The 24,794-nt window shown below is 36.7% G+C and overlaps 1 protein-coding gene across 1 annotated transcript; it reads right to left on the reverse strand.

Annotated features, from left to right (window-relative positions):
- Positions 1-5,531: 5,531 nt before the first annotated feature.
- LOC133879049 (uncharacterized) lies at positions 5,532-18,474 on the reverse strand. Its single transcript, XM_062317602.1, has 4 exons — positions 16,556-18,474; positions 15,516-15,863; positions 14,763-14,854; positions 5,532-6,697 (listed from the first exon to the last, which is right to left on the reverse strand). The coding sequence occupies exons 1-4, from the start codon at positions 17,507-17,509 to the stop codon at positions 5,839-5,841; spliced, it is 2,253 nt and encodes a 750-aa protein (XP_062173586.1). The 5' UTR covers positions 17,510-18,474; the 3' UTR covers positions 5,532-5,838.
- Between the last annotated feature and the right edge of the window lie 6,320 nt (positions 18,475-24,794).

The following is a 24,794-nucleotide window of genomic DNA, read 5'->3' on the forward strand; positions in this document are numbered from 1 at the left end:
GTTAAAATAGGATTAGTTTGAATAGAAATTAATTTTCGCAACACAATTCCCTGTGGGATCGACCTCGCACTTGCAAAACGCTATATTGCAAGCGATTCGTGCACTTGCGAGTATTAAAATTTACACAACATGTATCTCATCTTAGGATTAGTACAAATCATCTACCTAAATTACACTAATCTAAGGTGTAGCATGACTTGTCTATCCTAGGCATGAACTATCAAAACTTCTTATTGCATGTTCAAATAATACCATTGCATAACCATTATTTTATCATCTTTTGAACAATAAATATAATTTGAGCATAATCAAAATAAAAAGCTTTCTCATGGACAAGATAAACATTTCATCAAGATTGCATTAATCATTAAAATCAATTACAAAAATGTAATCCTCATAGTTATACAATCATCAATGCTCAAAATAAAATATCCCAAAGAACAAAACATAATTAAGCCATTGATACTTGGATAGGGTTTATCAAAACTGTAGGGAGAGCTTAGCCACGCATGGAGGTTCTTGGATCACTTGATGTTGTTGAGCAATCCCCATGCTACACTGCCCACCAACACATTGTCAAAATAACTCTCCCTCACGTTCTGTTTGCTCTGCTCTTTTGGCTAAAAAAACTAACCTAAAGACTAAAAATAACTAAGAGAAGGGAGAGCCCAAAATGGGCATTGGATTCACATATATATAGAAGGAGGTTTCTTCATTGTGAGGTAAGGCATCTCCAATGACCGTTCCGCACTGCCCAAAGGTCAAGGGATCTACGTTTGATTTAATTCCCTGCTTTTCTTCAGTTGTTAGAACTATTGTGTGTACTGCATTTCGACACCGCTTTGTCACTCGATCGACAGGATGGGTCGATCGATCGACATGTCACTCGAGCGACTGAATTGGTCGATCGATCGACTTTGATTGTGGCAGAAATCCTTCATCCGTTTTAAGCTCAATTTTGAGGGCTTTTTGGTCTTTTTGCTTTAACCACCTGAAACTATTAAAAACACTAAAAACCATGCAAAATGTTATATTACAATGAGGCAAAGGGTTTAACAACTGGAAATTAAGGGGCTTGAATGTGCAACATTCAAGACCTATCAAAGTGCTAAGGGATTTGACAAAATAGTTCCTATGATACAATGACGCCCAAAATGTTAAAGTAGAATAGTATTTTCTAGAATAACAAGAAACACCCTTATGGAAAATTGCACAAAAGAAATTTGTAGGAGACAAGAAATAAACTATATGCTTTTGTGTTTTTGCATATGACCATAGGGTCATATTTATAGTGATTTTGGACCATTAAACTAATGGTCACAAATTTGTAACCACCAAATCCAACTTAATGGATACCTTAATAGCATATTAATTTCTTTTCTAACCCCAAAAACCTTAAATAACATATTTAATTTATTTTTTAACCTCTAAATCCTTAAATAAAATAAATTAAAATAAAAAATTTTATTTATTTATTAAATAAATCTAACATGGAACACCCGTGGTGAGGTTCTTTTTGAACAAACAGAATTGCTTCATTCATTGAGATTAAAAAAAAAAAAAGGACCTTGCAAAGAAGGTCTAGGGAATTACACGTTCCCTACAAATTAGATTACAAAGCAAAGTAGGAGGATTCTCAGACCAACTGTCATCAGCAAACTTAAGAGCAGCCTCCTTTGCAAAAAATGTGCCACGCCATTAGCCTTCCAGTTGCAGTGAATAAACAGGAAGAGCTGAAGAACCCCTGCACTTGTTGTATGCTCTTCACAAAATGCCCAATGGTGTTAAAATGTGGGGAAGCCATGTTAACATCTTGAATAACCTGAAGAGCATCCCCTTCGAAGATAACATCTGGATAACCCGCCACTAGGCCAAATCGGACTACATGAAGAGCTGACATAGCCTTAGCTATTTTTGGCTCCACCATGATCCATTTGAAAGCACACTTAGCTCCCAAAAATTTCCCAGTCCAATCCCGAGCTACACAGCCAAAACCGATACACCCCAGACTAACTGCAGACCGAGAAAGTTCCATTTGAAGTGCCCTGCAATACTAAGCGATTAGGTGGGAATGAAGGGCATATGGGGATATTAGTGATAACTTTAGCTTCTTCTACCGAAAAAATAGACCTAATCAAGTCAACAGTCCAGCCCCGTTGGTCTCTATCCAGCAATGAATCTACTATAGAATCTGATGTAAGGGATGCTCCACCTAGGGGGGGACTAGACAATAAAAGATGTAGGAGTTGGTACCCACTTATCACCCCATATTTTAACACTTTTGCCATCCCCCACTCTCCATATCATCCCCTGATGCAACAAATCCTTGGCGGAAAGAATGCTTTACCAGGCAAAAGAGGGACGAGTCCCTAAGGAAGCATCAATGAAGGATGAGTTAGGGTAGTACTTGGCCTTGAGGATCCTGGCAGTTAAAGATTCTAGATTCTGCACCAACCTCCAACCCTGCTTTGTAAGGAGAGCCTTATTGAAAAGAGTCAAATCCCTAAAGCCGAGCCCACCCATAGCCTTTGAAATGCCCATTGTCTCCCAACTCATTCAATGAATTTTGGAATCATTAGCCATATGACCTCACCAAAACTTCTGCATCATTTGGTTCAGATCTTTGCAAAGAGTGACCGGGAGTTGATAGACACTCATGTTGTAGGTCGGAATTGCTTGGACAATTGCTTTTAGCAAAATCTCCTTTCCAGCCTGTGATAAGAACTTCACCTTTCAGTTATTTAGCCGCTTCCAAACTCTATCATTGATGCCATTAAAGGACTGAATTCTTGATCTACCAGCTAGCACTAGCAAGTCAACAGGGACGGAGGGAGGGGGGGCCGGTAGGGGCCATGGCCCCCCCTCAACATCCCAGAGCATAATACCAATTCATATCTGGAGAGAAAAATTGCGACTAAAAAGTTAGAAACTAAAGCCAACCAAAAAAAATATGTTCTGTTTTATTAAGCACCCATGAAATCCCCAGTAGACCATCCAAAACCTCTGTTATAGGTTTGTGCAGCTTTCATATTTTCCACGACTTCACTTATGCAAAGCTTTGCTAATATCTCAGCCTTTAAGTTTGAATCTTTGCACAATCATAAGACATATAAAGAAACCCATTAGATTTTACCCCCTATGAAGAGCAAAAACAGCTTCTTTGCATCACAACGGGTTCAAAGTGAGGGCTTATGGGGAGACGTGGTCTTTCTTGGGTGGAAGAGGGCGTGAGGGTGTGATTTTGGCAGAGAAGGACAGGTGGAAGAGGAAGAAAATGGTGGTTTTTGTGAATTTTAATCAGAGGTTCAGTTTTAATGGTGTAGGTGGTGGGGGAGATAATGGTGCCACTGCTAGAGTTCTGGAAAATCTTACTCTGGCCATTGGGTTGACATATCTTTCAATGACTGGGCAGCTTGGTTGGCTTTTGCAATTGTTTTCATTTGGCTATTGAGTTATTTGCTTATTCATTTTTAATTTGAAGGGAATAATAAAAATATAAAAATTGGGTTATGTATAATTTAATAACTTAAAATTTGGCTTTATATATATATATATATATATATATATATATATATATATATATATATATATATATATATATATATATATATATATATATATATATATATATACATACTTTAACAACTACTTAAAATATATATATATATATTTGGCCCCCTCCCATTAAAATGTCTGGCTCTGTCCCTGCAAGTCAAGATAAGTTTCATACCTCGTTGCCTCTGTGAAACCCGAGAGAGATTAAGGATTTCCTGTCTTCCATCCATGTTTGTGTTACGGCTAAAAAACATAGAAGTCTTCTGAAGATTCAATTTTTTCCCAAAGCCAACTTCATAAGTGCCTAGAATCCGCAAGACTCTACGCCATTCCACCTTATTAGCCGTACAAAAAATAAGACTATCGTTAGCAAAAAATAAAGACCTAAGTTTTGGCCCCCTTTTAGAAGTAGGGACCCTCGAAATCACCCATGTAAGCTCTGCATGATAAAGTAGGGAGCTGAGGGCCTCAACATAGATCAAAAACAAATAAGGGGAGATAGGATCCCCCTGTCTAATTCCTCTAGATAAAATAATAAGCCCCACGGGACTCCCATTTACCAAAACAGAGTAAGAAACTGATCGAATACACGCCATGATCTATTGTATCCACTGTTCAACAAAGCCAAGTTGTCTCATAGCAAATTCCAGAAAAGCCCACCCTACCCAATCAGTTGCCTTACTCTTATCGAGTTTGATCCACATATAGCCCACCTTGTTCCACATGCTAGTATGCATGGAATGCATGGTCTCGTAGGCAGCTAGGATATCGTCCGTGATCAGCCGCCTTGGGAGAAAAGTACTATGTGTACTAGAAATAATTTCAGGCAAGACTACCTTGAGCCTATTAGCAAGAATCTTAGAAATAATCTCATATAAAACATTACAAAGACTGATAGGCCTAAAGTTTGTTGTGGATTTTCAGTTAAATGGTGGGGATTCTGACTGTCTAAAGTTTGGGCGTTTTTCCCTCTAGTTTGGATTGCTTGAGGATTTTTTTTTTTTTTTTTTGGTGTGGGTGTTTTTAAGGATTTTGTTGCAGGTTGCCAAGGGTGGATCGATTTTCTGTTATGATGGTATGATTTGGATGGTAATGGCCGATTGAGGCTCTGGTGTGATATTGTTAGAGTTTTGATATTGATTGTAGATTTTGGTAGCTTGAGGGTTGCTGGAGGTTGATTTTGATGGCTGATTCGGTGGGTGGTTGAAGGATGTGTGCTCTGCTTTGGAAATGGTTGCTGCTACTCCTTTGGCCAGGTTTTTTTATTATTAGTATAAAAAAAAAAAAAAAAAAAATATTATGATGAGAAACCTCTTCAAGAGAGGATCATTTCGTGTACAAAGCATTAGAAAGTTTCTTGGCTTGAATTTGGCTACCGAAGATTTGGGTGTCTAGGTTTTGAAGTTCTAAAATTTGATAAATAAAAAATTTAAAAAAAAAAAAAAGAAGAAGTAATTTTTTCTCCTCAAATTTAGCTTCTTTTTTTTAGGAGCTCATTGTAAAAAATAAAAAAATTACCGTTGTTGATCCCATAATTACTCAATGAAAGTGAGAGACTCGCCGAATGCATGACCACTAGAAGAATCACGAGAAGCAAAGGGCTCACAGATAATACTTAAAAGACCTTAATTAAAAAGTTAAAGATTGATCTGTTTAAGTTATTTTGAGCTCCACACTAGATTCTATTCTCAAAGGAAAATTGTTAAATTGGTCCCTACAGTTTGACTTTATAACAAATAAATCCCTATAGTTCCAAAATGAACTTGTAAATCCCTATAGTATGCTTCTCTAGCAAACTATGTGCCAACCATAATACATTTTGAACAGCTCCTCTAATATATAGTATATTCAATAAAATAATAATAATAATAATATTAATAATAAATCCAAAGCAGTGAAGAATTTTGATGGTATAATTTTTTATTATTATTTTTTAAAAAAATAAAAGAGAAGAAGAAGAAGAAGAAGAGAGCATAGGCTGGAATGTTCATGTTCAATGTTCTTTTTCATTATCTTTTATGTAGTTTCCAACGAAGTTAAAAAAAGAAGGAAAAAAAAGCAAAAATAGAAGAGAAGAAAAGAAAAGAAATGAAAGAGCATGTTCCTTTCATCAAATGCTTTCCCTGTTAAATAGTAAGTACTCCATCTATACGCCCCCCAAACCCACGGACAATATATGCACAGGAATAAATATACTCAACTTGTGTGACCACTTGGCGGTAAACGGCCACAGATACCACTTTGATGAATTGCAGACACCATATCCAAGCTTAAAAAACGACGTCACCTTCTAACTTTTGTTTCTGTTGTTGAGGATTGTGAACCACCACCACCACCACCTAGTGCAGCAGCAGCTGATTCAACATGCGTAAGCAGATACTCATATATCTTCTTCCTTAACCTCTCAATTGTATCTGCTGAAATATTGGATGATTCTCCTTCAACCTTGCTTGATCCAATATCGTCCAGCCAGTCGTTCACACTCTTCAGCTGACTCAACATCCCCGCTATTTGACCGTTATCTGACAAGGCCGAGTTGTCCATGTCAGCATCCAAGAACCTCTCTACAAATCCCAAAAACCAATCCTTGGACTGCAGTTGCAACATCTCGCCTAAATCAACTGCCTCCTCCAGGCCACTTCCTCTAACCCATTCTGGTGGGGGTTGGGCCAGAGGCTTCTGACTCATGGCCGGCAAGTCCCCTAACCGACGAGGAGGTCCTTGTGCAAGCTTAGAACCGACCATCTGCCGGGCTTTTCCTTGCGTCTTTGTCAACGTATTCTTGCTAGAATTTTCTAGGACTAATACTGGTTGATTTACTGGGATGGTCTTTTGACTTTGAGTTGTTGGAGTTGGACCTGGAACTCGAGTTTCTTTGCTAAAAACACCAAAAGATGATAGATTGGTTGCCAATGCAGCTTGGACCCAAGAAGCTGCACGTTTTTGCCTATCCGACATGACCTTTAGTGCTTCTTCTGATAGGTTTTCTTCATCATCTGGGGACATACAGCCTGGAATAGATTTTGATAGAGAATCAGCAACCATGCGAGCATTATTCAAGCTCGCATGAAGAGTCAAGAACTGCTCAACTGCAGGCTGTGGGTTCTCTTCCTTAGCAGAGGTACTTAACTCAGAGTATAAACTGCAGAAAGGAAAGTTGACTCAAACATCAAAAAAAAATATATATGCATGTAGATTACAAACATTATGTGGTAATAGAAAATGTAAACAAAAGAGCAAAACACCTTCCAAAATATAACTATATAAGCTAACGGATGGGTAGAGTTGAACTTCAGTTACAAGTGAAAGCATAATTAATTCATTTGGCCTAAATTACAGTGTCCCAACGCTGTCATCAAGTATAGAAAACCCATATTTATCTATAGCTCACGGTTACCTGAATATTGAGCAGTATACCTACATTGACAAAGCATCTAAATTATCACAAAAGATTCTAAATTGAATAACATGCCCCAAGCTAATGCAATTCTTCTTTGGTTTTACCCTCACCATCGCTGATAAATTTTTCAGAGAAATTTCAAAACTACTTTCCAAATTCCAAAATTCTTCACCTGGGCTGCAGGGGAGGTATCTTTTTCATGCAGGGCTCTGCTGTTGCAGCCGATGATGATGATGATGATGATGATGATCACATTCTTATGATGTTTCATATCTGCATTGGTGTTCTAAAACATCTAACAGCTTTCACGTCTAGCTGTTAATGCCCTATAAAACAAGTCAATCCCTTGCATTTAGCTGGTTGACAATAGCAACAACATAATGATCAGCCTATTGAATTTGATCCCAAAATTCAGCTTAGAATATAAAAAGCTCCTGTATGTTTTCTTCCACACTAAGAGGTAAGGATCAATCACTTTGAGGGAGCTAGTCGACCCCTCTACTTAATCCATTACACTATCTTACAGGATCGTGAAGGCTCTCCCTTCTTAATTTATAAACCTTATGTTTCAAGACAAGTCAAAATATTCTTATCAGATTCCTAAGCATCAATAGAGTTCTAGAGCACAGCTCCACTTTGCTCCAGCTATGGAAGAGAAAATGCCATGGTAGGTGAAGTTTGGATATGCCTGAGCCCATATAATTATTTCTTTCAAATCAAACAACAGTTTACAGTACTAAGGCTTTTCTGCTTTCCAGCCCTGCAATGGTAGGCTTGTTTGTGCAGCCCCATCAAAGCATCCAGAATATAAAAAGCTCCTGTATGTTTTCTTCCACACTAAGAGGTAAGGATCAATCACTTTGAGGGAGCTAGTCGACCCCTCTACTTAATCCATTACACTATCTTACAGGATCATGAAGGCTCTCCCTTCTTAATTTATAAACCTTATTTTTCAAGACAAGTCAAAATATTCTTATCAGATTCCTAAGCATCAATAGAGTTCTAGAGCACAGCTCCACTTTGCTCCAGCTATGGAAGAGAAAATGCCATGGTAGGTGAAGTTTGGATATGCCTGAGCCCATATAATTATTTCTTTCAAATCAAACAACAGTTTACAGTACTAAGGCTTTTCTGCTTTCCAGCCCTGCGTAGGCTTGTTTGTGCAGCCCCATCAAAGCATCCAGAAAGCCAATTGTCAATTAATTATTTTGCCTTTACTAAGCACAATACATCATTAATGATTCTGTATTGGTAAAGCCATTGATCAACCCATCTTTAGATTGTTTTGCCCAATTTTCTTCAATCAAAGCTATATTTAGCTTCACATGAACTCAATCATTTCTCCCTCTATCTTGTATAGTCACTCATATTCCTAAACAGTGTCCTTTTGACAACACTCCTTTATATGAACATCTACTCTTATTTGGAACCAAGATCAGAAAGACTGAGAAAAATTAATCATTCACAACCATTATATGCCAAAGAACTTCAGAAAAACATCTCTACTAATTCTATCTCGTCCATGCCCTCCTAGATTACTTAATGCATGAATCATTTGGTTAACTTGTCAAGTAAGCACATTCATGGATGATGCATTACAATGCAGTGCCTAAAAGAGACCTAGCCCATACAACAAATTTTAACCAAGGGCTGCTTTGGTTAAAAATATATCTATTTGTGAAGACCAAATGTTTTTATTTAACTGTAAAAAGCATAAATCACAACATAAAAGTAAAAATTCAAAACATCAATTATTTTTGGAGTTGTTGGAATATGGCAATGGTGGTGGGCGGACATTTGTGATTCTACCGGAGGGAAGAGAAGGCAGCAGATGGGCTAATTGTCTTGCACAATTGAGGAAGTTAGAGAAATTCTTTGAGAAGAAATATGCTGGGGGAAAACGGGTGGGAAGCTACAAACTGCCCCGATGATGGTGACGAAGACGGCGAACCATGGAGGCCGAACGTTTGCAGCAGTCTTGGTAGGGCAGGGCCATGATCTGGAAAAAGGAGAGTCAAGCAGGGGCAATTCGGGGAACATTCAGAGAGCAAAGATTGTCGATTTTGGCAGAGCGGAAAAGGAGGAGATAGAATTGGCGGAAGGAGATTGTTTGGTTCATATTGGCGCGGAAATCATGCCAAACGGTTTTATGGAAGGAAAACTACAGCTGGAAAATTTGAAGCAGATGCTGACATCAATTAGAGAGGAAGTTGCGAGGTGGCTAGGTCTTATCAATTTGGGCCTATTGAGGGATGAGGCTATGCTTACTGCAGGCCCAAGACAAGGTCCAACAAACAATGAAGTGGCTTTGTCGGGAGAGGGAGAGAATAGGGGATTGGGTCATCTGAAGGAGTAGGCCTTAGGCTTGCGGAAGGATAAAGGAAAAGAAATCATTGAAGCCCACCAGGAAACAATTGGGAGTCCGGCGATACAGTCTACAGTCCCCGAATTCAGTTGAAGCAGCCAGTCCAATCTGAAGTGATGAGTTGGGAGCTGGGCGAAATGGCAGAACATATCCAGAGGGTGAAGATGAAGACGATGGAGGCTGATACAGAACCAAAAACCACCGATTTAGGGTCTGGATCATTGGGGGTTATTGCTGTGCGACAAGAGATGACACTGGACAAGAACGGGTCTGAACCAGAGGGAACAGATGGTGTCTCTGGGGGCATGAGGAAGGCCAGCGAGGAGCTTGCACTACCTGGGATTCAGGAGTCTATATGTGTAAGGCATGGAGTGGCGAACACAGAGAATATGGAGAAACAATTTCCCAGAGGAAGTGAGGCCAGTTTTGATGGTGAGTATCAGCTGGTTTTGATTTGAGTGTTGGTGTAGGTGAGGACAAGGATGAGCGTGATCGGGGGAGTGAGAATCCGAGGGAGGCAGATATCGGGTTGGGTTTATTTGGTTTGGGAGAGATGGGTTCACTGTATGTACGCAAGGGGTTAGAAGGGCATAAAAATACTGGTTTTGTTTTGAAATTTGTGAAGTGTGAGCAAGATTCAAAGGGTTATGTGGTTTGTGAAGACGATTTACGGGGTGGGGTTCAGGAAGATGATTCTTTAACAATGGTGACACGTACAGAAGACGCTAATGAGGGAAGCGAGATGCTGGATATCCAACCATTGGTGATTTTGGCAGAGCAATTAGGGGACAACTCTATGTCTACGGAGTGGGTGGCAGAGAGGGTTAAAGGCTTTTGTCATGTTGTAGGTCTGTCTTATGCGGGTTTTGAAGATAAATTGATGTCTTTGTTCAATGACATTGAAGCACATCATTATTATAATGGGGTGGGGCATGAAAATAATTTGAGTACAAAATTTGGGAATCGAGGACAGCGTGAAGTGAAGAGATTGGAATGTTCGGTAAATTACAATGGGAAAGGAGGTCAGTCATCTAGGCTGGCTAGAAAGGGGAGGATTGGTAATTGTTAATTATGAAGCCCAAGATAAATTCTTGGAATGTGCGAGGCATGAATGAGCCCAAGAAAAGAACAAAGATTTGAAGGTTGTTGAGGGAATGGAAGGTTGATATTATGTGCTTGCAAGGGAGTAAAATGGAGGTAATTAGTAGGGAGGGGGTCGTACTGTTTGGGGATGCATTCATGTGGATTGGTGTATTTGGGTTCGAGAGGGGCATCAGGAGGGATCTTGTTAATGTGGGATAGGAGAGTGGTCGAGAAGATTGAGTTGTGTGTGGGGAGGTATGTGGTAGCTTGTGCATTCCAAAGTGTGACAACAAATTTTGATTGGGAGTTTGCGGGAGTTTATAAACCTAATGATGATGGTGAAAGAAGACGGCTTTGGGATGAGCTAACTGGTTTGATGAATATATAGGAGATGCTTTGGTGTATGGGGGGATTTTAACGTAGTTCAGTCTCCGTGCGAAAGAGTGGGGGAAGTAAGGTCATCACAGGCAATGGTAGAGTTTTTTGATTTTATTTTTGAACAAGGTTTCATGGATATTCCAATTGCCGTGCTTGGTCCATAATTGATTGGTTTTTGCTCTCTACAGAACGGGAGGAATATTTTCCAGAGGTTTCTCAAAGATGTCTTCCTCGTCTACTTTCGGATCATTATCCCTTGTTATTGGCTTGTGGAGTAGAAAGACGGGGTAGGAGGTCGTCTAAATTTGAAAATATGTAGTTGCAAGCGGAAGGTTTTGAGGAACAGTTGAAGAGGGGGTGGGAATCCTGCATTTATGAAGGTACACCAAGTTATGTGTTCGCACGAAAGTTAAAAGCATTGAAAGTTGACTTGAAAAAAATGGAATGAGAAGGTGTTTGGGAATGTAGGGGTGCAAAAAAAGGAAATGGAGAAGGGTCTGAGTGAGCTGGATATGATTGCTGAGGGGAGACCATTATCTAAAGAAAATATCAAGATAAAAGACTATTCTAGAAGTTTAGAGCGAAGTATTTATCTTGAAGAAGTTAGTTGGAGATAAAAATCAAGGCCATTGTGTTTAAAAGAGGGTGATAATAATACGAAGCTCTTCCATTGGGAGTTTTTGCTTTATTTATTGGAGAGATGTGGTTTTGGAGAGAGATGACGAGGTTGGATCGCTCATTGTATTTCCACTGTATGTTTCTCTATCATTATCAATGGGTCGCCTTCAGGGTTGTTTAGTAGTTCAAGAGGTCTGTGACAAGAGGATCCTTTGTGTTCGTTACTGTTTGTGTTGGTGATGGAGGCTTTAAGTCGGATGCTATCTGCAATGATGGAAAATGGATGACTCTCTAGGTTCTCCGTGGGATCGAGATATCAGGAGGCTATGATTGTGTCTCATTTATTATTTGCATATGATACCTTGATCTTTTGTGACCCTAATGTTGAACAATTTCGAGATCTGAGATGTTTGCTGCTATGTTTTGAAGCAATTTCAAGGCTGAAAATCAACTTGTCTAAATCTGAGATTGTTCCTGTAGGTGATATAGGGGATGTGGAGGAGTTGGCTATAGAAATCTTGGGTGCGGTGTGGCTTCGCTTCCAATAAAGTATTTGGGTCTTCCCTTGGGTGCTAAGTACAAAGATTCTAATATTTGGAATAGCATTATTAAGAAGATGGAAAATAGATTAGCAGGGTGGAAGAGATTGTATTTATCAAAGCGTGGGAGGTTAATATTGATTAATAGTACTCTTTCAAATTTACCAACATATTTTTTTGTCCTCTTCCCTATTCCAGTGGGAGTGGCTAATCGTTTGGAAAAACTTCAGAGGGATTTCCTTCGGAGAGGTATTGGAGATGAGTTTAAATTCCACTTCATTAATTGGTCTACGACTTGTTCATCGAAGGCTTCGGGGGGGCTAGGAGTGAGAAATATGCTTCAGTTTAATAGAGCTTTGCTGGGCAAGTGGCTATGGCGGTTTGCTATGGAAAGGGATGCTCTTTGGAGAAAGGTGGTAGATATTAAATATGGGAGTATGATGGGTAGTTGGTGTTCAAAGGAGGTTGGGGGTTCTTTTGGAGTGGGAGAATGGCAATGTATTAGGAGGGGTTGGGATGCTTTTGCAGCTCATGTGAGATATGAGGTCGGAAATGGCTCTTTAATCTTGTTTTGGCATGATGTGTGGTGTGAGGATCTACCTTTAAAGCTTATTTTTCCAGAATTATTTACTATTGCGTGTGGTAAGGGTACATGGGTGGAGGACAATATGCAAAGACAAAATGGTAACATTCTATTGAATACTTTGTTTACTCGACCTGTACATGATTGGGAGGTAGAAGTGGTTTCTAGAATTTTTGAGATGTTGTACTCTTTTAAAGTAAGGTGTGAAGGAGAGGATAAAATTTGTTGGATTCCAGCACGAAGGAAATCATTTAAAGTGAAGTCTTACTATAAGGTATTATCTAGTCCTATACAATCTTCTTTTCCTTGGAAGAGTATTTGGAAAGTTAAGGTTCCTTCGAGAGTGACTTTCTTTGTGTGGACGACAACTTTAGGAAAAATTCTAACTTTGGTTGCTATAGAATTGTGGAGTACGATATTCCAGCTGTTTGGTGTTGTGTGGGTAATGTTGCGATCAGTGAAAAAGATGTTGGGAAGTTGGCGGGGGCAAAGGGGCAACCGGTTGTTGGTGTCGATTTGAAGAATGGCTCCGTTGTGCTTGATGTGGTGTCTATGGAATGAACGGAATGCACGCAGTTTTGACAATTGTGAGACTGGTTTGATTAACTTGAAAAGGTTGGTGATACAAACCTTGTTTACGTGGAGAGTGACGATACAGTCTATGTTTGAGTGTTCTTATTCTGATTTTTTAGATATGTGTTTTCCTTTCTCCTTGAATTAGGGCTATCATGTATACATCCTATGTACTTTTGGTTGCGCCCCTCTGCTCTTTTTTTGAAATATACTTATTAAAAAAAAAAAAAAGAAGAAGAGATCAACAGACTCCAAATACTTGCTCAATTCCTTGCCATTCTGTTCTAGCTTTATATTATTTGTCTTAAATATGGTCTTCATAAGCTTCTTTTTTTTTTATAAGTAAAAAGACTTTATTAATGAAAGCGTAAGGCGCCCCTAGGTACACAGGCAGTATACACGAGAACAACCAAAGCTAACCCACAAAAACCCAAAAGAACCAACAAGAACAAAACAACCCACCACCCACCAAAAAACAATACAACCCACCACCCACCAAAAATAACCCAACTAAGAACAAAACAACCCACCACCTACCAAGGCGCACAAACCTACAACAAGTGTGCCTTGCCTTTCCTACTCCTAGAGGGATCTTTCGCATCACCATAATTGATGGAGCTATGCAGGTTTAGAAGCTCCCTTTTTCCTTTAGACTTTTGGCGCGCAATCATTTTTTCTCGCTGAAACTCTTCTTCCATGGCATCCCTAATTGCCAGGGCCTCCTCCCCAAAAGCCCCTTCCAATGCCCAATCCAAGGGCAAACCATCCCAATAATCATCTTCCTCCTCCTCCCAAACTACGATCTCCCACCGACAGGCCAACTCTGAGATTGGGAGAATCCATTTCCCTCAACAGAACAAGGAAATATGCCGCCACTCGGAGGAGAGGAAGGACCAACCACCCCAACGTCCTTGACTTCCCGCGGCAATACGGGAGGGACAGAAACAATTGGGGGAAGCCACACAATGTCGATATCATCCTCAACAGTATGCAAGCCCAATTAAGCCAAGTCTCAAGTTGCTCAGTTCTGGGTTGCCAGAAACTCAATTTTGAGCTTGGCTTGTTTAGGTTGGTGGATGGCCCATTTTCCTCTACCAAAAAGTAATAATTGTTCTGCCATTGGACATACTAAAACAGAATGTTAATGTACAACTAGATACACCATCCCACCACAATTACCAATCTTTCTGCCATCACCTTCTCTTTTAAGCCTAACTATGTTTTTAAATGCCAGAACACTTAAAGCACTTGAATCCAGTGGAACCAACAGCATCTTTCACAATGTCCGTAATAGTGCTCAGTATCTTTGACCATCACCTTCACCAGTACCACCACAACCAACTTCATAGCAATAATTTCACAACTACTATCATTAACCTAGTAGAACCTGGCACAATCTATAACATGATGGACTCCCTCACAGACTAGTTAGCACGTCCTATAAGTCCAAATATAAAAGAACGCGTACATGATTACGCCATCTAAGGTAATGTTAGTACCATTTAATCTAGCATATGATACTAAAAGTTCTGACTGAGGGATAGATGGAGAGTTATTATCAGAAATCCTAAGCCAATGATTAATTCCAACTTTCCTGCATAATAAATATACTTTCCTTTTCACGGCCAGTACTTATTTTTATCAGTTTTTCAATTTGGATATGTATACCTTAGACATCGAATTAAGCTCTCTGCAGCAGAAGCTTCTTGAATAGCCTCTACTGCTGCCATCTGTGCAGCATCCCTGTGCTTCATTACTTCCTGCATAACAAATGTGGAAGCATAGATTAAGACAAAGAAATTGCATAGCCATGGAACTTATCTTCCAAAGGGGGTATCATTTAAGTAGGTATCTCTACATATAAATACGAGCAAATTACAAATTTGGTCCATGTGCCAGCAACGCAAACACCAGTGGCATATACTTTATTTTTTTTCCTTGCAAATAGATTTAGAAAATTATTGACCATCCAAACCCGTGCGACTGGTGCAGTAACATATTGCTGCCATATCAGAAGGATCATTTCAATTACAATAATTTGAGATATCCATATAATAGATATCTATACAATAGAAGATTGGCCCCAGGAAATGAGTACGACTCAAATCAACACATCATTGCCAAAGTAACATATGGCTCACAGCCTGAGGCCTATGCCACTTACCAGATCTCTGAGACTTACATTTTGCAATTCTATCTTGTTTATTTCAGCAATACTTTTAATGCATTTGGGAATCTTAAACACTACATTTTCCTTGGGGTCAAAAGATTGTTAAAAACTGCTTCGAATCGAATTTGCTGTTGGCAGTAGCAAACACAAGACACCACTTACTTAAGGGGCATAATCTTTCAACAGCCATGCTCAAAGAAGGTTATATTAAATGCAGGTCATCAAGCAACAATATCTTACAGATTTTATACCTTTCCAAGCTTTGCAAGAGAGGAAGGGAGAGAAGCCCATGAAACACTTCCTTCTGTCAATCTTCTACTATTTAGGGGAACCTTGACCAAGTTTCCTGGGAGCCCATTACTGGAAAGTTCTCCTGATGATTTCTTTCCAGCAGAAGTTGTTTGCTTACTTGGTTTTTCTTGATCACCCGAACTCCCATTTGCAGAAACTTTCTTTGCAGATATTTGAGCCTTAATGTCCCCTTTGGATGACCTAGCAGATGACTGGACCATATTCTCCTCGTTGGATAGCAACCTTTCACTTGATGTACTCATTCTTGATGATGTACTTATCCTTGATGACGTACTTAATCTAGGTGTCTGGCAAATAAATGTGAATTAGTTGATAATCATAGTTGTTTGACTTGAAGAAGTGGAAAGGAAAAAGAACCCGCCCCCACCCACCAAAAAAAAAAAATGCAACAAAAGTTTATTTCCCAGACTGCTGGAAATTCATGGGAAAATGAAAGATGAGGATGAATGCAATCCTCAGGATTTTCAGAATTGAAAATAAACACCAAGATAAAATGAGGACGAGTAATTCTAAATGTCATACCCATGTTCCTCTTGTGCCCCTCTAAAAATGATTTGCCTTTTAAAATCACCATGCGATCAAAATTCAAATTTGATCAATCACAAGCCCAATGGTGATTTTAAAAGCCATCTCATTTTTAGAGGGACGAACATCTAGCATTACTCGAATACATCCATTCAATACTTGTGTTTATTTCAGATCAGAAATAAACATGGATGAAATTTAATTAAACTGTACACATGAAATTTTGAAAATACCCTCGATGAAGACAAACTGAAAGAGTAAATTGTAGTAAACCATAGGAGTCCAAGGCAGACAAATCAATGAAAGAATTCAGAGCAGCTTATGGTTGAAAAAGTTTAATTTTCTTTACAAATATTTGAACAGATGAGTCAATAGTCAAACTCATATTTTATTGGAAAACAAGTAACAAGAACGATAAAAATTAAAAAATTAAAAAATAAAAAATAGAACTTACAGAACTCCGCACTTCGGGCTTCGAATCATATTTGGTGGCCCTTAATTTAGAATTCTCTCTACTCTTCACCTCCATATTCCCTTCCCAGCTCTTCCTCAGAGCCTTGGCCCCCAGCTCAATCCCTTGAACGAAACTTCTAATTGGGTTTCCCATCACTACCATCTTCCCAGAGGGGAGGGGACTAGCCGTGCGAATAACATTCCCCTTTTCCGCCACCCCCAATTTAGCAGTTGCCTTCCCTCCCTTAATCTCTGCCTGCTGCCTGACCCCATTCGCAAACTTCTCAAAAGAAGACGGCAACGAATAACAACTTGTCGGAGACGAAGGAATAGACCGTGAATTGAATGACTTCAATCTCCCTAACGATTCCTTCTTTACTTCCAAATTCAATGCCGGTTTCAATGAGTGTGACTTTGATCTACTAAAAGACCCCATTTTCTTATCCAATTGCTCCTCTTTAACACTGCCATTCAATCTCGCCTTCTCCTTTTCCCCAACATGATTATTCCCCAAGACTTTCTTAGGTGATTTCACTTTCTCCTCATGTTTCAAACCCGAAGACGAAATATTATTCAGAAATCCCAACGAGTGAGTTGCAACAATATCTTCAGGGCTTCCCACACATGGGTGGCGCCCCGGAACTGGCCTAACCCCGCGAAGAATCGGGACTGGTGAGGCCGCTTTGAGCCGCTCAACATGAATAAACTGACCCAGTTGAATCTTATCACTAAGAATGAGATCATCATGTTCATCAGGGAGAGATACATAGGTGGCATGTGAGGAATCTGAAACCTTGAGGTAAAAACCTTGGTTTGGGAATAACTCACCACCTGCAAGCGCCGGAACAATGCTCACAACTTGCAATAGAGATGACCTGTGCTCACCAGCAACCTTTATGTCTGTGTTCATGTGCTGCAGAAGCTTGAGAAGGACACCAGGAACAAGATTGGCCATGTTTTGGACCTTCAATTTGCATTACACTGAAAACCCAGATGCAGAAATATTCAAGATTTCAGATGTGAACGCAAAAATCTTGCAGAAAGGGTCACAAATATAGAGTTTTTTTTTCCCCCCCTCAATACCCAGATTGAAAAAAACAAAGCGTTTTTCCTCAATCCCCAGGTTGAGAAAAGGAATCAAATCTGTGGACTTTGATGGCTTGCAGAGAAGGAAAACTGGGAATATACTTAGAGGAGATGAAATTCCTTAAAAAAAAAAAAAATGAGATTTATAATAGGAAAACAAGACTGAAAAAATATCACACCGTTCCCGGATTCAGATTAGGAAGGTCTGAGCTTTCGGTTCTAAAAAAATTATAAATAAAAAAAATAAATAAAAAACCAGCCCAGAAATTAATATTTAGTTCCAAACACTTGGTAGTAATGGTAGAAAAGAACAAATGTTACACTCACCAGCCCTGAAGAGAAAAGGACTGAGGAGACTGACGCAAAAACTTTGGCATCTTTGAAAAATTTAGAGATTGGTAGAAAAAACCATTTATTTTTTGAGAACCCAAAATGAGAAAGCAACAAACTAATGGAAATCTTTGGCTGGGTTTATAGTTCAGAGAACCGAAAGAGAAAATCAGGAAGGGAAAGGCACTTTTTGAGAAGAAAATAAGGGACAGAACTCCCGAGAAGTGTATGTACCGGGGAACATGGGATGGGGAAATTTGCAGGAAACAGATATAAAGGTGGAAAGGAGAATAATTGATGTCAGGCTTATTACATGATTTATAAACAAAACAAAACAAAACAAAAAAAAAATAATAAAATGTCAGATCTCTGAGCTTATAACATATGCACACATGCACTTAAAATGATGAGATTGGGAACCTGACCCACTTTGGCTTGATTGAGTTTCTGAGTCTTTCAGAACTCTCAGTGGCTGCTGTGGAGTTACCAGCCATTGAAGCCAAAAGGGGTCTTGGGAATTCTTCAAGGAACAACAAGTCTTGGTAAAGAATTAAAAAACTTTTTCTTTTCTTTTTTTTTCTTTTTTTTTTATGCTAACGTAACGTAAGTTGGAGGTTTCTTTTAAATTATTATTGTTTTCAATTAGTGTTTTATTTTTTTATTATCTTAAATTTTATATTTTAGCGTATGCAAATGGGTGCATGTGATTGTGGAGTATAATCGGGTGTTAGGGAAAAACGAAATGGCGTGTCGGCTACATGAAAAAGTGTCACATCCCCAAGAAATACTGAAATAGAAGCAGTTGCATTCTTTATTATTATTATTTTTTTATTTGTTTTTTGTTTTTGCTCGGCTTCTATTTTAATTATTATTATTTCTTTTTAACCACGAGGCCTATGATTCTCAACCCTATTATTTCGAACATGTTCTAGACAAAGGAGGTGGACCCAATTAACCTACTTACCTCAAAAAGATTTAATTGATCTTTAAAATTGAAGTTAACTTCAAAAAGAAAGAGAAAAATTAAAAAATAAAACAAAAAAAGAGGCACTAGCATCACTATGGTATTTTGTTAAAATTATTTATGATATTAAATTACTTAATTTAGAATTTCTTTTTTAATAGGGCTAAGTCCACGTGTACAAGAAGCCACTTGTGCCTGATATATTCTAACTCAATTTTCGGTGAAAAAATTGTAGCATTGAATTGGATAATTATTACTCGTCATATACGTGCAGTAGCTTTCAGTTGAGATATTCTACGTTTAGCAAAGATTTTTTTTCAGTTCTTAAAAAAAAAAAAAAAAAAAAAAAAAAAAAAAAAAAAAAAAGTCAAATTTATCTCATAAAATATTTAAAATTCATTCAATGTATTCATTTATTTTTTTTCTTTCTGAAAACTCTTTCCCAAACCTACTTAATATTTTATAAAACTTTGAATGGATATTGTCTCTATGAATGCCATATTGCAATGATTGGCTGTCAAGAAATTGACAAAAAATTAATGGTGTACTTTTCCTTATTGCTCTATAAAAATTTTCTTTTCAATGCTATAATTAATCTTGATGTGTTTAGTTGGAAAATATTGACTGTAATAATGTAAATCAAAAAGTTACCACTAATTTTCTAAGACAACTTCGAATAGCAATGCGTAGGCCTCTTTGGCAAATATTTACATTTTTCTTTTAAAAAAATTAACTTCAAAATGTTTCACTTTTTATATCGTATCAATATGTTTTAAACAATTTTTTTTTTTTAACAATCTTTTTTTTTTTTTTCCTTACAAAAATAAAAAATAAAATTACACCATTGGTCCATTGTAATTAGCCTAAATTACAAATCACTCTCTATGATATCAAAATTAATTCAGAGATATCTATAGTTTATCTAATTTACAAATATCTCACTAGAGTCAAATTCCGTTAAAAGTTTTAACAGATTCCATTAAGCACTACGTTAGCACCAATAATAAAATATATATATATATATATATATATATATATATATATATATATATATATATATATATATATATATATATATTAAAAATATAACTAAATAAAACTTAAAAAATTATTTTTAAAAAAATGAAAAAAGAAAATGGATGGTTGTCGGTTGGATAGCCACCCTCACATGTGGCTCGGGGTGACCCGCAACCACTCCAAAGGAACTTAGGGGTGGCGCACAGTACCCCTCAAACACCTTTGGGGGTGGCGCGTGACCATCCCCCATTGCCCGAGGGTAGGCCAAGCCACCCCCAAAGGTGGTTGCCCTTTCATTTTTTCAATTTTTTTTAAATAATTTTTCAAGTTTTATTTATTTATATTTTTTAATTTTTTTATTAAGAATGACATATGTCACCATATTATTAGTGCTAACGTGACACTTAACGGAATCTATCAAAAATTTTAACAAAATTTAACTTTTGAGAGCGATTTGTAAAAAAAAAAAAAAAAAAAAAAAAAAAAAAAAAAAAAAAAAAAATCTTTTTTACTTTATGTTATTTTAAATTATTTTTCATTACTAATAAAAAAAACAATCACCTAAAAAGATGTTTACCAAACCACGTGTGTTCGGCTAAAACAGTGAATCAAACAGTCCACCATGTGCAACTTCTTGGAAAACAGCTAAAAAAATTTCCCAAATTAAGAGGAAAAATTAGGTCTAAAAGTCAACTGAAAAGAAGAAAAAGAAAAACTGAATTTACCAGAAAAATGAGAAAAAGGTGCGCTAAAATCCATCATGGAAGCACCCAATGATGGACTACCTGACATGACCGAGTCATTCAACAAGATATACTTAATTATGAATATATATATATATATGTAGTTTATAGTTTATTATTTTCCGTTTATTTTATTTTATTTATAAAAAGGCACGGTAGAAAGTAAAAGGTAGGGGAGTGCACACCTTTTGATGGACGGGGAATAAGTGGGCAGGGTACAACGTCCACTTTGCTTGACCCATATTCAATCCGGATAAGGATGCCCCTAATTTCGAGTTGCTAATAATTTCAACATTTATTGTCAAAAAGTTTTATATCAGATTTATCTATCCTATAAAGTGATTGGTTACTCCAAATTTATTTCAACCAATGAGTTTTATATATATTTGATAATTTTTTTACATAATTTATAAATGAGACACAAATTTAATATGAAATTAAATAGTTTAAATTGAGGAGTTTGGCTCGATTAATTAAATGGGTCAGATTAGGGTTGACGTATATAATCTTATACTCATGCTTTGACACGACCCAAACTCGACACGCTACATAATAACATGCATTTTTTAAACCTGATATGAACTCAATACAAAATTACAGAATTAGAGGTTGTGGTTAAGGTTGACCTTACATAATTTTATACTCATACATCGACACGATCCGAACCCGACACACGAACACGAATTACCGCTCCTAATTTTATATGATTTTTTTATATATATATATATATATATTATTAGTAATTTGAACAAATCAATTTTATGAATTTTTTAATATTACCTGTTCAAATTGCTTTTAATAATTCAAACAATTAATAAATTACCGTAAGTGCCAATCCTTTGAAACCAGGCCCATTGAAAGGTAGTAATTATTATTCCCCTTTCAATATTCGAAATAAAATGCACATCAACATGAACAACGTGAGGACGCAGCTATTTTATTGTCAACAGTTAATATTGTTGTATTTACATGGGTAAATTATGTCAGATCATTTAAATTTTTTTAATAAGGCGTTGGTATATTTATTACATGATATCATCTGTTTAATACAATATTAAATCTTGGCCATATAATAATTCATCTCAATTTTACTTGAAACTAAAAAAAAAAAAAATTCTACGTCTTTTTTTTTTTATTATTATTTATTCAAATGTGGAAAAAGGTTAGAAGGGTCTAAAGTCTAATTTGATTATGAATGACTATCACTATTTTGAAGTCTACATTTGTTAAAAAATTTATTGTCTTTTCTTTTTTTTAAATAAATATATTAAAAACCAAAGCAAAGAACAAAACATTCTTAAAACAAAAAAAAAAAAAAAAAAAAAAAAAAAAAAAAAAATCATTTTTTACAAAACAAGTCTTCTAAAATAAAATAAAATAAAAAAAACCCTTAAAATGAGATGCGCTATGCATCATTCTCTGCTGACGTGACATTGTCAATCCACCTTTAATTAAATCAATCATAATTTAAAAAAAAAAAAAAAAAAATCAAATCAAATGATGAATTGGCAATTTCATATTAGCGGAGCGGGTCATTGAAGAAGTTTAAAGTAATTAAAATAAGAAAATTGTTTGTTTATCATTTTGACAGCATGATGGTGTAAAATATATGTCTGCAAGCACTAAGTCATTTGGCCTTTCTAATAATCACAGGCCACAACCTTCGCCGACACATTGATCAATTAGTGACTTATTACCTAATCATATATTCTTGTTAGGGAAATTGTTCCACTTAATCTAAACAGGGAATGCTTATGATTAAAGTAGTTGTAATTATTTGCTTTTTCAAAGTTGGATAAAGATAAAGCAAGCAGCTTAATTGGCTTCCTAAGCACACTTACCAGGAAGCAGTCTCAAAGCAACAAAAGGGTCTGTTAGTTATGATAATCAACTACAACTAATTAATTAATCTCCAAGTTTCTAAAATCTATAAAGATTCCCGTTTCTTCACTCTTGCTCTAATTATATATATATATATATATATAATTAGGAGTCAATTAAATTATATTTTGTGAAAATTTTACTCAATAATATAGCAGGTCATGGTCAACATATATAGCTAGAGCATAACGATGATGAGAGAAATAGCCAAGTCCCCAAAGATTAGGGTAAAGCTTAATAATTAATCTTTTTTTATAAGTAAAGCTTAATAATTAATCTTAGTTTAACATTTCACATCTATATGTAGACCATGACAATCATGATTATTTTGCTAAAGAATATATACCTAGTTAATATATAATTATCATAGTAAACATACGCTTAATATCAAAGCTCTATATATAATATATAGATTTAGTGAGTTTTTCCTCAATTCAAAGGTAGAGAGATTTGCGACACTCAATCATATCCATTCGTCCGATCTTTATGGGGTTACAAGTTAATCTAATCTAAAGAGAATTAAGAAAACATTAATTATCATTATCACTAGCAGGCATTAATCTCAAAGCAAAGAGGTAATTCTCAATTACGAAAATCAATTATTACATATATATATATATATATATCTTGCTCCTAAAGTTTTGTCCTAATATATTGTCAATAATACTTCCTTGGAAAATTATTCAGCACTTTAGGTTACCTTCGGTACGTTGGAAAGACCCAAGAATGATTATTTCCCTAAAAAATGAGGAATGAATAATTATTAATTCCTCTAAGAAATTAGAAGAATACTATTCCACCATGAATGGAATAACATTTTCCAAAAAAAAACACAAGAGATGGTCAACCACACTGCTCCTAATGAGCATCGAGGGTGGCCACGACCACCATTGATTGTTTTATTACAATGGCCGATTACCCACAATTGTTCTGTTAAGGTGATGCAACTACTCCCGACTGTTCTGTTAGGGTGGTCGGGGAATGAACTTTTTTTTTTTTTTGGGTTAAAAAAAAAAGTGTTTTGGCCGGGAAATCGTTTTTAGAGGTAGCGCATTTTTGAAAAATTGATTCAATTCTAGTAGAGAAATTTGGTTATTTATGTGTTGTCGCCAAACGAAAGAATATATTAGAAATCGAAAATGAAGAAAACGTTTTACATCGAAGCAGATGGGCCTAAGTAATAACTAAACCATATTAGAATATCCCATGTTTGTTCGTATTTAGGAATATGTGCTTGTCTATGGCTGTGTATGTTGGCATGTATCCTGGCATCCAACAAAGACGTATATTATATATCATGAGACCTAGCAAAAGATTTCTTAACATTGAGCTCTGGTAATAGAATTTCACCATCAAGATGAGGCAATAAAGTTATTTGTAATATAATTTAATGTGAGAATATTTACTAAAATATGTGATGACTGAATCCAAAGTCCAAAGATAGAGCATAGCGATGAAAAGACAATCTATATATGTTTAGGGTCAAATCTACCTGCTCATTTGAATTCAGCATATGAGAAACAAACAATTTAATAATCAACTATTGTATGCATTTTTTCTAAAGAAATTAGGTTTCAGGAATTCAACTATTTCATTCCGCACAATTTTGAAACTCAATCAAGCTAGGGTGACACAACTCGAACTAGCCAAATAGAATCATTCCCATAGATTTTTGGAAAATAATAATAATAATAATAATAAAAAAGAGTCTTACATGGAATTACCTAAACCTCGCTGTCAGACTTCACTTCACCGGTCGACAGAATCCGCGTATTCCAACAAATCCATGGCGACTACCTTTCACATGCGAGGCCGCGTTGACTCGCAAACGACTCAACGATTTGCCAAAACAGTGAGTCAGAGTCTCCAAGCGGTGCAGAGTGGGAAAGTAGAATGAAACCGCGAAACGTAGAAAACGAAAAGGGAAGGAAATAAGAAGGGCCCTCTGGTCAAATTTATGACAATGGGATATTGGTCAATAGATCTGTATGATTGTGACACGTGGGTAAAAGTGAATTATTAGGGTAGAGAGCATGCTTTAATGTGTGTAGCACCGACTTTCATCTGATTGCCATTAAGGATGGATGGTATTTTGTATGGTCTAAACCAGTGGTTGTTAACTTTATGACGCTCCCACCTTCGTCTGTAGGGTTAGGGTTTGGACCTTTTTATATTATTATTATTATTATTTTATTCTTTCATTTATCTATTTTATTTTA

This window comes from Alnus glutinosa, chromosome 1 (genome assembly GCF_958979055.1).
Source record: "Alnus glutinosa chromosome 1, dhAlnGlut1.1, whole genome shotgun sequence".
In the NCBI taxonomy this organism is placed as follows: Eukaryota; Viridiplantae; Streptophyta; class Magnoliopsida; order Fagales; family Betulaceae; genus Alnus; species Alnus glutinosa.

Excerpts from the sequence above, each read along its gene's own strand:
- LOC133879049 (XM_062317602.1), bottom strand. The coding sequence starts at position 17,509 with ATGGCCAATCTTGTTCCTGGTGTCCTTCTCAAGCTTCTGCAGCACATG. Across the intron at positions 14,855-15,515 it reads CTCTTGCAAAGCTTGGAAAG|GAAGTAATGAAGCACAGGGA; the intron begins GTATAAAATCTG and ends TTTGTTATGCAG. Across the intron at positions 6,698-14,762 it reads AGCTTAATTCGATGTCTAAG|TTTATACTCTGAGTTAAGTA; the intron begins GTATACATATCC and ends TCCTTTCTGCAG.